At 39.0% G+C, this 13,815-nt stretch overlaps 2 protein-coding genes across 2 annotated transcripts in view; one reads left to right on the plus strand and one right to left on the minus strand.

Moving 5' to 3' along the window:
* The window catches only part of itgav (integrin, alpha V), a 41,315-nt gene extending 34,402 nt beyond the window's left edge, over positions 1-6,913 (plus strand). Inside the window, exons 27-32 of the mRNA XM_084908657.1 lie at positions 356-514; positions 1,092-1,226; positions 1,518-1,631; positions 2,245-2,352; positions 3,107-3,226; positions 3,415-6,913. Of these exons, the coding sequence (XP_084764783.1) occupies positions 356-514; positions 1,092-1,226; positions 1,518-1,631; positions 2,245-2,352; positions 3,107-3,226; positions 3,415-3,507 (729 nt within the window). The 3' untranslated portion in view covers positions 3,508-6,913. The remainder of the gene's footprint in view (positions 1-355; positions 515-1,091; positions 1,227-1,517; positions 1,632-2,244; positions 2,353-3,106; positions 3,227-3,414) is intronic.
* A 227-nt stretch (positions 6,914-7,140) lies between these two features.
* Positions 7,141-13,385, minus strand: LOC146371087 (alpha-aspartyl dipeptidase). The gene is made up of 8 exons (XM_084908662.1): positions 12,941-13,385; positions 12,523-12,611; positions 11,033-11,107; positions 10,806-10,885; positions 10,202-10,375; positions 7,792-7,851; positions 7,598-7,680; positions 7,141-7,287 (listed from the first exon to the last, which is right to left on the minus strand). Exons 1-8 carry the CDS (start codon positions 13,033-13,035, stop codon positions 7,221-7,223), a joined length of 723 nt encoding a protein of 240 aa, XP_084764788.1. The 5' UTR covers positions 13,036-13,385; the 3' UTR covers positions 7,141-7,220.
* Positions 13,386-13,815: the final 430 nt, after the last annotated feature.

Consider the following 13,815-nt stretch of genomic DNA (forward strand, 5'->3'; position numbering starts at 1 on the left):
CAGACACACATGCACGAACATGCGGGCGAGACGGGTGATTCTGTTTTTTTTATCTCACTGATTTAACTAAGACTGCACAAGATAATATTATTATTATTATTATTATTACCAGCAAGCATAATGTAATGTAGGTCAAGCTGACCTCATGATTTCACAATGAATTATGCTATATGAGACTGTATTTCTTGGTCTCCCACCCTTTTGGTATTATTGTATAGTTCACCTGCTTTTTGTTTTTGAAATGATTTATTAGAGCTTCACAGTCACAGATTTAATGCCAGTGGTTATTGAAACTATTTCTTCTGTATTTTTATTTCTTTGGACTGAGATTAAAACTTGCATTCCCCTTTCACAGCTCCTGAACAACGGTCCCAGTACGTTCAGTAAGGCAGCGCTGGAGGTCAAGTGGCCGTACCAGTTTAGAAATGGCTCTCTGCTCTACATCACCAGCTACGACACAGAGGGACCCATCAACTGTACCACTGACATACAGATAAACCCACTCAATGTCTCTGTAAGGCACACAAATACAGAAACAACACAAATGCACACCAATACTCAAACAGTTCACAACATACAGCTTCTTTCCACAGTTTTGTCACCTGTTATCTTAAAGGTACTTCTTCTAAATTTGTGCTTGAAAATATGACTATCACAACCATGGATTTTCTTAAAGAGATCAGCTGACATTAAACTAGTGGTAGGCTGTACTTTATACCACTTTGTACCAAAACATGCTGAGTCAGTTTAACCTTCAGTTAAGCGGCCACATCATCACAGGACACACCTGCTTACAGTGGTGGTGAGAGAAAAAGGCAAAGCCTCTTGAGGAAATGGGGTAGCTAAATCAAATGTTCAAAGTCAAACAGCAGCGCAGACCAAAAAACATGTCAGCACCAGCTGATAAAAAGCTGCCCTCTAGTGGTGAAAGTTTTTGTTAAATTCTTCAGTTTGTAATTAGACAAAGTAGCTTTAAACACCAATAAGAAGTATTTCTGCTGTTCCAATTAATAATGTGCTACTGTGGCAGTGCTCCTTCTCTTACATGTTTCCAACAAATAAGCCTTTCTTTGTGTGTCTGTGTCTTTCAGAACCCAGTGAGCACCTCAAAGAACACCAGCACTGTTACGCCTGGAGGACGAGAGTCGGAGGGACGGAATCAAAACAGCGTCCGCCAGAGGAGAGATCTGGAGTCCAGAAATGCAGAGAATGACCTGCAGACACTGGTAAATCTACACAAGCACATATGCTTTGAATAGCCCCTTTGTATGACATGAAATTACACCTTGACTCATGCCTGATCGTGCTAAGAACAGCTGATGCATCCCAGCAGCTTTAGATGACATCTTCCTGTTTAAAATATTCAGAATCAAATTGTGGTCCTAAAGAAAAGCATTTGTGCATTTTTTCTGTCTGTAATTATTTTCTGACCAAAGTGTGTGTGTGTGTGTGTGTGTGTGTGTGTGTGTGTGTGTGTGTGTGTGTGTGTGTGTGTGTGTGTGTGTGTGTGTTTGTAGGACTGCCACACAGCTAAGTGTCTGACACTGAAATGTCAGGTCGGTCGTCTAGAAAGGAGGAAGAACGCCATCCTCTTCATCTACTCCAGACTGGATGTCAACAACTTCCTCAGGGTAATCAAATAAAAGCACCTATGTTAGGGCAGAGCAATGTTACTGAACACAGCAACCAGCTCTGTGTCTGTGTTCTCTTAAATTATAAATGCATGCTCTTTTCTTTCTGTTTCCTTTCCTGATTAACACAACACAACATGCACTGGTTTGGGTTTGCTGTGTGTCTCCATCATATTATTGTAGTGTCTTTACCTTACAATATAAAGCACCTCGAGGCAACTGTTGTTGCAATTTGGTGCTATGCAAATAAATGGAATCTAATCACACAACAGAACATGTGTGCAAAGTCTTAGAAACAAAAGCTGGTCTTTATAAAGTTTCACTGTTGCACTAACCCAGTGATGGCTGCCTGTGCATCTATGTGTGCATTACATGCAGTGGTTGCTAATAGCTAATCCAACATTCATAATCTGGACTTTTTGCCAAAATGTAAACAAATAACCAGAACACAGTGTTGCCCAGACTGTCACATTTTTAAACCTCTGTCCTAATTTCTCTAATAGCTGAAGAACACATGTATGTTGTTAGGTAATATCCATTCTCCAGGTCGTGATTTATCCTCAGCATTTTGGACTTCATTTGTCAGACATGTGACTTTTTTCCCTCCTTTCAGCCTGAGAATCAGAATCGTTCCTATGTGATACAATCAACGGCTAGCTTCAGTGTGATCGAGATGCCCTACAAGAACCTGGAGATGGAGCTACCATCCAATAGCACCACAGTAAGACACACAAACACAAATGATCAGCATGCATGGAAGACACAGAATTATCTACAAACACAAAGTCAACACAAAATGTGTGTGCACATATACGGAGGTTTCATGAATGAAATACGTAGCAAACTAGTGACTTTAAAGTTATGGTTTTCTTCTGAAGTTCAAAGAATTTCACAGAAAGATAAGCAAGCATACAAAACCTCTCAGTGCAGGAAGTCAGACTCATGACAGTAGACTAGTTATCAGCAAGGAGATGAAAAATAAGCTCTCTCACCTTGCTGTTACACAAACCAGTTCCTGTCTGCAGAAAAACAAAAAACAAAAGAAAAAATCTTGATTTCTGAATGAGCTCATATTTTCACATAAACTACATGAAATGTAATCATATAAACAGTAATAGTCCCTTAATATTAGATTTTAAATCAGTCAGAGAAAACACATTCTTCAGTGTTTTGCTATCATACAGCAGTCTCTAAATCACTGATAAAACATGTTAGTGCAGGTCCACAGCGTGTTCGGAAGCACTCGCTGGCATTTAGACTCCCGACTCTTCGTAAAGATTATGGACTGTAGACTTAATGAAGCGTTGGAACAAGTTGGTACCAGTCTTGAGGAATTTATTTTAACAACCTTAAAGGAACACAGATGGAAGGACAGTGCATATTTTAAAGAGTTAGATTGGTCATTTTATAACAGCATAATGACTTTAATCTGATCAGGACGAAGTAAGTATGTTTTTGGTTTTGTCTCGTTTCAGGTGAGTGTATCAGTGGTTTGGGTGGCTGAGCCTCCTCCACCAGTGCCAGGCTGGGTGGTGGCTCTGGCTGTGCTGGCAGGACTGCTGCTGCTGGCGCTGCTTATATTCATCATGTACAAGGTAGTAAACATGTCCATTGTCACTGTTCTTGTGCTGCTATTTTCCTTTTTCCTAAGCTTCTGTAGTTTTACACTGAGACGTGTGTTCAGATGTTGCTCTTCTGTGTCAGATTAATGGCTGAAACACCACTTTCACTACCAAATATAACCGACTCTTGTGCCCTCTTTTCTTCTTCTTCTCCTGTGCAGTTGGGTTTCTTTAAGAGAGTCCGCCCCCCACAGGAGGACTGCATTGAAAAGGAGCAGCTGCAGCCGGAGGAGAACGGAAACACTGATGCCTAGATGTCAAACTGTGAGGGACTGATGGCAAATCAGTAGGGGGGTGGGAAGAAATCAGGGTAAAAAGGCCTCTGAGAGCATTTCACTGTATTGACTGTTGGATGGCAGATAATGATATTGATTTAAGATTTAATGTGCTGGTTTTATTTTTATTTTGTTTTTTTAAAAAAAAAAAAAATTGTCAACATGTATTTGTGCCAAAAGAGAATCTGGAAAACATTGATCAAACAAAATCCACAAAGTTTAGTGTTAAAGGAGCAGTTCGACGTTTCCCGAGAAGCTGCATCACAGCGTGATGTCTGAACAACGCTGATGTTACGAACTGCAGATGTTTTGTGAGTTCACACATACATTTGTTTAATTTGTGAGAGTTGCATGATCAGATTGCCTGCTTTAAAAATATAAAGCTACAGCTTGATTAGCTTACCTTAACATGGGACTGGGAACAAAGAAAATTCACCTCATCTTTTCGCATTAATGATATTAAAAATCACAACTCTAAGTATTATATAAACATTTAACAAATGTTTTTTGTTCCCTAAAACCATTATTGATAAAATGTGTCAAAATGCTTTTACAAACTAGCTGTGAGAGCTAGCAAGTCGATCTCTTGTATTGTATTCAACATTTGAAAAATGCAGAATTTCATATTTACAATTCAAGCATTAAAAATTAAACAAGCTAGAGCATATTAGTGAACATTAAAGCTGCCAGGCAGATCTTGTTACCTCTTCACAGGACCACGATAGCTGTTTCCTAGCCAAGCTAATCCACTGCAGTTTCATATTTAATATTCAAACACAAGCCTGTTGTCATTCTGAACATTTAACATGTCCAAAACCGTTGAGCTATTCCTTTAACTAATCGAGAAACTTAATGGTTTTGTTCCAGCAGGCAGTTGAAATCAAAATTAGTTTTCCAGAAGTTATAAGAAGCATAAACCACCTTAATTTGCACATTTTCCATCCAAACACAAATTCAGCAATGAGATAAACGGCCTTGTTGTTATGTTACACTTAAGTCATTGTTTTAGAGTTTCTAAGAGCAGTTAATTATTAATACAGCCAGTGATTATTATTGTATTGTATTAAAGAATACCACAGACTGAATCAGTGGAGTTTAAATCAGCAAAGGTGTGCTATAAAAACACATTATCCCAGCTGAGACACAAGAAGCGTAAAACACCACAGACACAATAGCCAACTGATCCAAGCAGAGCATAAACAAATAAAACACATATGTCACAGTGATGTGCCATATTATCTTAGTATGGACTCAAATTATTACTACGCAAAACAAGTGTTTGTTTCATATGTGAGAGTATCGGCCGATATATTGAATTTTTATCAGTCGGGTTCCACTTGTAATTTAGTAAATGTTTTTTTTCTTTTTGTTTTAGTGACGTGATTAGTTGTGATCAACCAGCAATGTAAAAACAAACAATAACAAAGCAATACGGTAACTGAAGCAGATAGTTAGCTGCATTCAGGTCTTTTTAGATGTTTCGGTAAAACTGGTTTATCTGCTGTAGCATGGGATGATGGGAAGCTCACAATAATATATTTGCCCTTATGTACGCTTGTTTTTTCTCTTCCTGCTTTGTGTGTGGGGTAGCTGATCTGCATTTCTCTTGTATGAGTTTGCTTTGGGATGTTGGTGGTTGTTTCCTTTGTATTTTGTACACAACATTAATTAGAGTTTTAGAAGTTTGTCCAACTTTTTTCAACACAATCAAGAAAATGTTTGGCCAAATGTAATTTTGTTTGTGCAGAAAATGGTTGAAAATCATTTTAAGTTCTGTCTGATTAGTCATTCCACAGAAGCCTCATATCTCGCATCATTATGTTGAAGCTGATCTTATGTTGTGTCTCTGCAAGCAAAGAGCTGTAACTGGCTGAGAAAATGTTTCAGGCTGTATGGAAACCGGTTTATATTTGCCATACATTAAATGCATTCTAGATCCTAACAAGTATTGTTAAATGAACAATTTCAGTTATTTTTCAAGTGAATAGATAAAGTTAAAATAAAAAATTTAGGATCTTTTTTATTTTTAACCTGACCAATTGATGAAAGTATTAAAGTATTTAAGACATTACACATTTTAATGTTTAAGATTTGTCAACATGTGTAAATACCTTCAGTCAGTGGCTAGAGCAACAGCAATAGTAACTATGGGGGTGGAGCTTAACAGACTATTAGTAATTCTAACCTGGCAAAGTACGGGCTGTTTTAGTGTTAGTGAGCTGCGACTTGAGTGTTGACCAGTGTGTGTTGACATGATCACTTGGATTGGATTGTGTATTTGCAAGCATGTGATTGGTTAATGTTTCATTACGTCATTGTAATCACTAGTTGAGGCCCGTTCAGCTCACACAGCAGCAAGCATAGAGTTTTATTGTGTAGTTTTAAATCACAAACTTCTTTTTAAAAAGACTTGTAGTCCTTTTCACTGAATTGGTTGTGACAGTTTTTCCTGCACTGAGGCCTTTTGGATTTCTACTTATTTACATTCAGATTTCAGACTGGCAGCTTTGCTGGGAACAAGTTAAAACAAACGCAGGTTTCTACTTTGTGTTTTGAGTATATGATTGCTCTAATACTTAAGAAAAAAAAGAAAAAAATACTTTGCTATTTACCCATATTGGGTTTGCATTATAAATTAATGTTTATAGCTGATTATAGGTTTACAAATATAATAATGCAGGTAACATTCATCATAAAATAACAGGAAGACTTTAATGAGCACATTATACATCATTGTTTTCTTTCAGTGGCATCTTAACCAATACTTTGAACCAGCTTGTCCTACTTGAGCAAAGAGTTGTGTGTTTGTGTGGGACGGCACTTCTTAACAAATTAGTGATTTTGGTATGAGGATTGATCTTAGGTCAGTGCTCTCATGAGGGAGATAAACTGAGCGGCTTCACTGCACTGTTCATTTTTTCTATAAAGGTTTTCTAAGGTTGTTTGTGTGTAAATTAGACCAAAACAGCATGTTTCTCTTTGCCAGGAGTCAGTTGGACAGAAATCTGTTCATTTCAGTATCAGTCATTTCAAATTACTCAGAAAAGCTGCAAATCGCTAAAACATTTATTTCTGTCCTAACATCTTTGATATGACCTTATTGTCAGCACCGTTGTCCTGAGCGATTATGCAAAAGCCTTTGGTGAGTAGAGGAGTTTGTGTTAAATATGGAGGAATAATAAAAAAAAAAAACAAAGCCTCCTGGCAGATACGAGTGATTTGCAGCCAGTCATTTGTATTTAATATTGCTCCGTGTTTCTTTCTGCCCTAAGAAAATATTGACTATTTTTGATGTATGTATTCTTTCACATAGAGAATAAAACAATGATTTCATAAAGAGATGATTTTACCTTTAAACTAAAATAAACTGATTTGTTCACATCTGTTCAGTGTTTTGTGGTGATCTCTTCTTTTTAAACCAGGCAACCTTTTACAAATGTATATATGAATATTGCATTTAAATCACATCACCATGTGTAAAGTGGAGGGAATTTGTACTTTACAGACTTAATGGTCAATTTTTGTTTTCATTTATTCAGGTTTTTGCATAAGTTGCTAAAAAAAAATACTAGATTAACTTACGCTAGGTATTTACTGGAGAGACACATTAGATGTTTCCTTAAAATCTTTATTCTGTTCCAACCAGAAACATTGAAAACTTTGTGCTCCTCGTCTTGCTTCCATTTGACCGATCATTGTGCATCAGTTAGCAGGAAGCTAAGGTCACTGCCTGGCTCATACTCCACTGTGGGCTTTTTCCTGAAACACATAATTATACACAAAAAAGAAAGCATTTATAAAAATCCTGCTGATATTTTCTGGTCAGTGGAATAACTCAACTTGTTTCGCGTTCTCAAATTGTGTGTTTGTCCTACTGATGATGTACACACCCTGGTTACACAGTCACATTGCCGGGATGCTGTAAGTTTAGATTTAGTTAAGAACATGTTAACATTAAACTAATTTTGTTTTAGTGTAAGGCTAATAAAGGCTACAGTCAATTAGAAAGGAGATTGGATAAGTCAGTGTGATGTCATCTCAAGTCATGAAAACTTAAAGTGTGTGTTACCTGGTGAACAGTCTGGCCTTAGTGGTTCCCAGCAGTGTCGCTTTGTTTCCCTCCACTAGCAGCAGGGAGCCCTCCCTCAGACCCTGACAACAAACAAAAAAAGACGGTAATTTTCTAATGAAGCCGCTTCATCTTCTCGGCATGAAAGATTTGAGCACTATTACATGTATGCAGGTCTGCTTCCCCTCACTCACCAGGACACACGGAGTATCGGGTTCTTCATGGTACTGGATGATCCTCTGCTCTCTGGTTTCCTACATGAAAACAAGATTCAAGATTGTAAGCACAGTGGAAACAGTGGAGGCTGAAACCACAGCTAAAATATAACTATTGATGTGACAAAATGTTCAAAATAACCTCGTCATTCACTCTTCTTTTTAACAAAAAATAAGGACAACTGCTTATTGGTGACAAACTGTCCTCAGTTAATTCAGCAAGTGTATTTTAATAACAGCATTCCTGTTTTGCTGAATACCTGCTGCTGTGACCACATTACAATGACAGAAGAAAACCCAAACCAAAGGGGAAACTCGGGGTTTAGTATCTTACATGGACGACTAGAGGAGCTGGGAATTGAACCACTGACCTTCCAAACAGATGACCCAGTGTACCTCCTAAACCACAGTTGCTCATGTCTGTTCAGCTAAATACTGCTCCCAAATGTGTGATGATATTAAAATAAATTATAAACATAAATAAAAACTAAAACATTTAAAGATACAAATCTAGGTTTATTAACGTTTGTCACTGTTGCAATCACCAAGAGTGACCACCAGGGGTCGGTGGACACAGCAATATATCTTTCAGAAAATAAATTTGTGCTTTATCGACATAAATATTTTTATGAAGTGATTGTTTTTCCTTTGTGATTCTTCTCACAGCTGTTTGTTAACAAATGCTAACAACTGCTTGTCAATGTAAATCATTTTTCCAGCACAAAATGCAATTATTCTTCAGTTCTTTTCTAGTGTCAGGTTTTGGATTTTGTTATGTTTTGTTTTGGTTTTCTTCTTCTTCTATATCATTACAGCATCAGAATCATTTCACTATGAAATGTATGCAATAACAAAAATCATACTCCAGACTTCACCTTACCCTCTGACAGCTTGCACTGAGCAAACCTTTCCTGTTTTCTGACACTTTTACCATCTGAACAAGAAATGATGAAAACTACCCTTCCATGAACGAAATTTACACCTCAGGAACGTTTTTTAAACCATTTAAGAATAATTATATACAGAAATAATTTGGCAGAAATCTGAGAAGTTCGTGTTCTCCCTTAAGCTGGACACTAGATGCTTGCTGCCACGCCCTGTAGGTAGTGCAACTGCTACCCCATGGCCTGGCTCTATGAATTCAGTGTTTCACAACCCTCAAACTAAACATTGCATGTCATCACATTGGTCAGAGCTACCCTAAATCGCTTTGCTGACACTGCAGCTTTTTTGTCAGCTGTTGCAGTTTTACAGCTCCAAGTGTTGCATAATTTCCTCAGGCTGTTTTATCACGTGTTAGCTGAAACTCATGTCAGTCAAACCTTCTGCAAATCATCTGTCCCTTCATGCAGATTGTTTATAAACCCTTAAGGTCTAGAATGCATCCAGTTTAGGCTGGAGTCCAGTCTTGGTTTTTTCCTACTGTGTCTCCATTCGTTTCTGCAGAGATCTATCATTCTGTGGCATGAAGTTATTAAGTAATAAACTGCAGATATATCCATTCATCTTCTACGGTCCAGGTCAGAGGGGCTGCGGTCTCTGCAGAGAAGCCCAAAGCTCCCTCTACTCACCCACCTCATCCCAGGGAGACACGGAGGTGTTCCGAAGTCGAGAGATATAATCTCTCCAGTGTGTCCTGTGTTTGCCCTTGGCTCTTCCTGGTAGGACATGTTTGTTATACATCATCTTGGAGGCATCCTAATCAGATTCCTGTACCACCTTAATTGTCTCCTTTCAAAGTGGACGAGCAGTTGATCTACTACTGCAGATTTACTGAGGTCCAAATTCATTCAGTGTAAGGCGGCATCCTTTTAAAGCCGAGCGAAAAAGCTCTTTATTCCAAACCTCCATGGCACTTTCACCATTTCACTGTTGGAGCTGTTTCAACAGCTTAATTATTTTATTTACATATTACCCATAGTGCAAACATGTTGTTGCTTTGTCGCTTCCAAACATATCTGCTTATCTTTGAGCAGAGGGCAGCCATAAAGCAATGTTAGAGTGTTACTTATAACACTGATACGGCATACAAGCGACAGCTCAGTGCAGTAATCATTTTCTTATATCTGTCAACCAACTAGCAAAACAAAGACTCCTACATCGTTTTTCACTGATGATTTTTAACCTCAGGCTCGTAGCAGTTCGGAATTTTGAGTAGTTGTAATACTTCCAGTATCTCTGATCAGTTTCATTTAGCTGTATATTAGTGAAGGCTTTGCAGTGGACTGTGGCTGGAGTGCCTGAAGCAAGAATTTCAGCTTCATCTAGTAGCAGTGTAAAGCAACAGAAAATAGAAATTCTCAAAAACAAGCATCCGAAGCTCTACTTGTTATAAAATATATAGTTATTTCCAGCTCTGACAATCAGTAACTCTGATTATAAAACTGACCCCCATGTGGCGGCTGGTGCGGTCGGCGTCCAGGTAGTGCGGGTTGATGTTGAAGGGGACGAGGCCAATGGCAGAGAAGGACGGAGGGAAAACAATGGGCATGTCGTTAGTGGTACTGATGCTGATGGTGGCCACATTAGTGCCTGCACTGGAGCCCATGTAGGGGACACCATCCTGGGCAAGGATTTAAAGAATGTGGGAGTAAAGAAAAGGGAGACAAGAAGTAGTCATACTACTTAAGTAAGAGCACACAGGTATCATTGGTTTAATTTCTTTTTAATAATCAAGACAGAATTTTTCTGCAATTATTTTTTAAAGAATCTAATCGATTTGGTCTGTTGTTTATGTGCATATTCATATAAAATGTGTACATAACTCCCCCAAATCTATTAAATTTATTTAAAACCTTCATAAGACAATAGTATATGTTTTTATAAAACATACACAAAATTATATTGAAATGGAATGTTTTTAATAAAAAACAACATCTATCAATCTATATATATATAACCATTTGTAAAAATGTTACATTTTGCAATTATAAAGTATTTATTTTGTTTGCTGTCTTGTTTTGTTCCAGTAAATGTTTTTGGATTAAATATACCTCCATCACTCTCTTCCTGATCTCCATCACCACCTTGTTGTCATAAAGACTCTTCAGCAGCCGGAAAGTGTTGCCTCCACCTACAAACAAAAGCCTCTTTTAGCATCTCCATACTGCAGATTGGGTAAAGTAAAGGTTAGACGGTAATGTAGAATAAGAGTAAGAGAAAAAGCGTGAAATCCCTGAAGAAATTCCAAGAGCTGTTGCTTTCCTCAGATGTTCCTCACCTATAAAAATGCCCTCGGCCTTCCGGACAGCATCTACAGGGTCTGAGGCCTCGTGGATGCTGTCCACCTCATAACCTGCAGAAGACAAATGCTCTTATGACATGTAGGATTTGACTGAATTACATCTAGCAAAGCATGTCCTGTAAACTATCATATACACTGAAATCGAAAACAAAAACAAATACTGAAAGAATGCAGAAAAAATGGAGAAAACACCAAAATGCACATAAATAATAACAGAAAATACAGGGGAAAATTGGTTTCAAAATACCATAAAGCATAACACCTTAAACGTGTGAATCACCCATGAATTATTACTATACTATGGAGGAGCGGTCTGTGTGTCTCGGTGATCCCATCGGCTATGATGTCCTATGGACTTGCCCCTGGTAGGGTCTCTTGTTGGACAGGGTTACCGGGACCACACCCTGCAGCATGACCTGGAAGGGAGGTAGAGCATCTGATTGCTGGGCCTTAACCCATGTGGTCCAGACAGGCACAGCTCAAAAAGGCAAATTGAGCCCATCTACTTGTTTGCTCAAAGAGACAGAGGCCTTCTACTTTGGTGCTCTCTGCTTTCCGCAGTTGATGTGATCCTGTTGGCTTCATTGGAGGGTCCAAGTCGTCTGAAGCCAGGGTTCTGAGAAGGAAAAGGATTGAGTTCCCACTCCGAGTTAGAGACTTGCTATCCCAAGTGGACGAGTTTAAGTATGACTGTGACTTGTTCCCAAGATAGGGAAGTGGAAGATTGACAGACAGGGCTGTATCTCCAGTGATGTGGACTTTGTACTGGTAGATTGCTCTGAGCCATCAGTTTACCAACCGATTCACATCCACACCCTCACCTGTGGTCACAAGCTCTGAGCAGTGACCAAAAGAATGAGACTGGAGCTACAAGCAGTGGAAATGAGTTTCCTTCGAAAGGTTGGGCTTTCGCAAAGTGATAGTGTGGCGAGTTCAGTCATTCAGGTAGAATTTAGAATGACTGAACCACTACTCCTCCACACCAAAAGGAGCCAGTTACATCCTAATCAGTTGGGCATCTGATTAGGATGTCTCCTGAATGTCTCCTGGGCAAGTGTTCCAGGCATGTCCTAGACCCAGATACACTGGATTAATTACATCTCTTGCCTGGCCTGGGAATGCCATGGTGTTCCCCGACATCAGCTACAAGCAGTTGCTGGACTTCTGTGCTTTTGCTGCTACTGTCAATGACCCGGCCCCAGATAAGTGGCAAAAAATGTATAGATGGATATACAGAAAAATTCCTAGAAACACTGAATACTGTGCTTTCCAAAACAAAATATAGAATATATACACACCCTCAAATATTAAAGTAAGAGAAAAATGTAGAACACAACTCTTAAATAAATGTATGTTTTATTAAACATGAACACAAAGGCATATAATTACTTAAGGCTTTATAAATATGAAACTAACAAGCAGGTGTACAATATGAGACTCAAAAATAATCTGTTACATGAACCTACCAAGAGTCTTAAACTTGTCCCTGGCTAACTTAGTGTAGGCGTCTCTATCATGGAGAGCATAAGGAACAAACAGCACCCTCTTCACGTCTCTGAAATACATACAAACAGATTCATGATAAACACCAGACAGGCCGTCAGGAGTCGTGAACCCCAACCCCCTCATCCCAACCCCCCACCCCACTCTGCCACCACCCTGAAAAATTCTGCAAACGCCCCTGCTCGTAAAGGGATTTACAAAGAATCAAATACAAATGCATATATAATCCACGTTTGCTCAGTAAACTGACAAAATAAAAAATAAAAACTTTCATTTTTCTTTTACGTCTTTGCATGTCACTTGACTTTGGCCCCACTTCCTGTTTCCTGTCCCCTTTGTCAACTTTCTGGCCCACATATATGAACCGCGGCGCTAACTTACTTTCCAAAGAAGCTGGAGATGTGCTGCTGACAGTGCTCCAGGTAACTACTGCCGTGCAAAGTGGAGTTGGACACCAGCAGGAGTCTCCTCTTCATCTTGGCTCGAATAGAGAAACAGAAGAAAACCCACACAAGTTTCAGTGCGGCGGAGTCCAGAGGTCCGGGTCACAGTTCAGCTGTGATTAGGCTGATAGCGGCTCCCTGACAGCCCGTAAACCGGCTCTCATCAACTCTGATCCCGCCACGGAAGGAGAGTTCACCTGGGAGCCGTTTAAAGCTCACAGCAGCATTCACGGTGCAGCACACCGTGTTACTGCCAGAGCCGCTCTGTCCTTTCTACTTTAAACTTACGCTGGATCCAGCTAATACTTTATATAAGGAGTAGTTGTATTTGATCAATTTTACCACTAGCGGAAACAACACTAGCGCTTCTAGCCAAGTACTTTCACAATAAAAGTACCTCTATTTCGTTCCTCCTCAATTCTGCCAAAATAAAAGCGTCATTTTTCCTGCAAGTCTGTCGTCTAGTTCTAACAAAACAAAAGTCCTTCTTCATGGGCTGCTCACAGTCCAGTAAAATCCTTTCAGGGTAGAATTCTCTTTTTCTCCTTTCTCTTGAGTTATGTCAAATTAAAGCCTTGTATTTCCTTTCTGGATTTCCCCAAGTTTATCAGAATATAAGTATTCTGTACTTTTTGTACTACTACTACTACTTCTTTGTTGGTCTTCCATGGGTCCATTTAGAATAACAGGTGTTCCCTTGGCCTTGCGTTTTCCCTCTCCATCTTGTTTCCTGAAAACAAGTGATTTCTAGATATAAATACAGAAAAAAGGTCATTTGTACTTTCATACAAAATTCATTATCTCAAGCTCAGA

The sequence above is a fragment of the Perissodus microlepis genome, chromosome 16 (assembly GCF_051167445.1).
Source record: "Perissodus microlepis isolate ML-2025 ecotype Zambia chromosome 16, ASM5116744v1, whole genome shotgun sequence".
NCBI classification, from domain to species: domain Eukaryota; kingdom Metazoa; phylum Chordata; class Actinopteri; order Cichliformes; family Cichlidae; genus Perissodus; species Perissodus microlepis.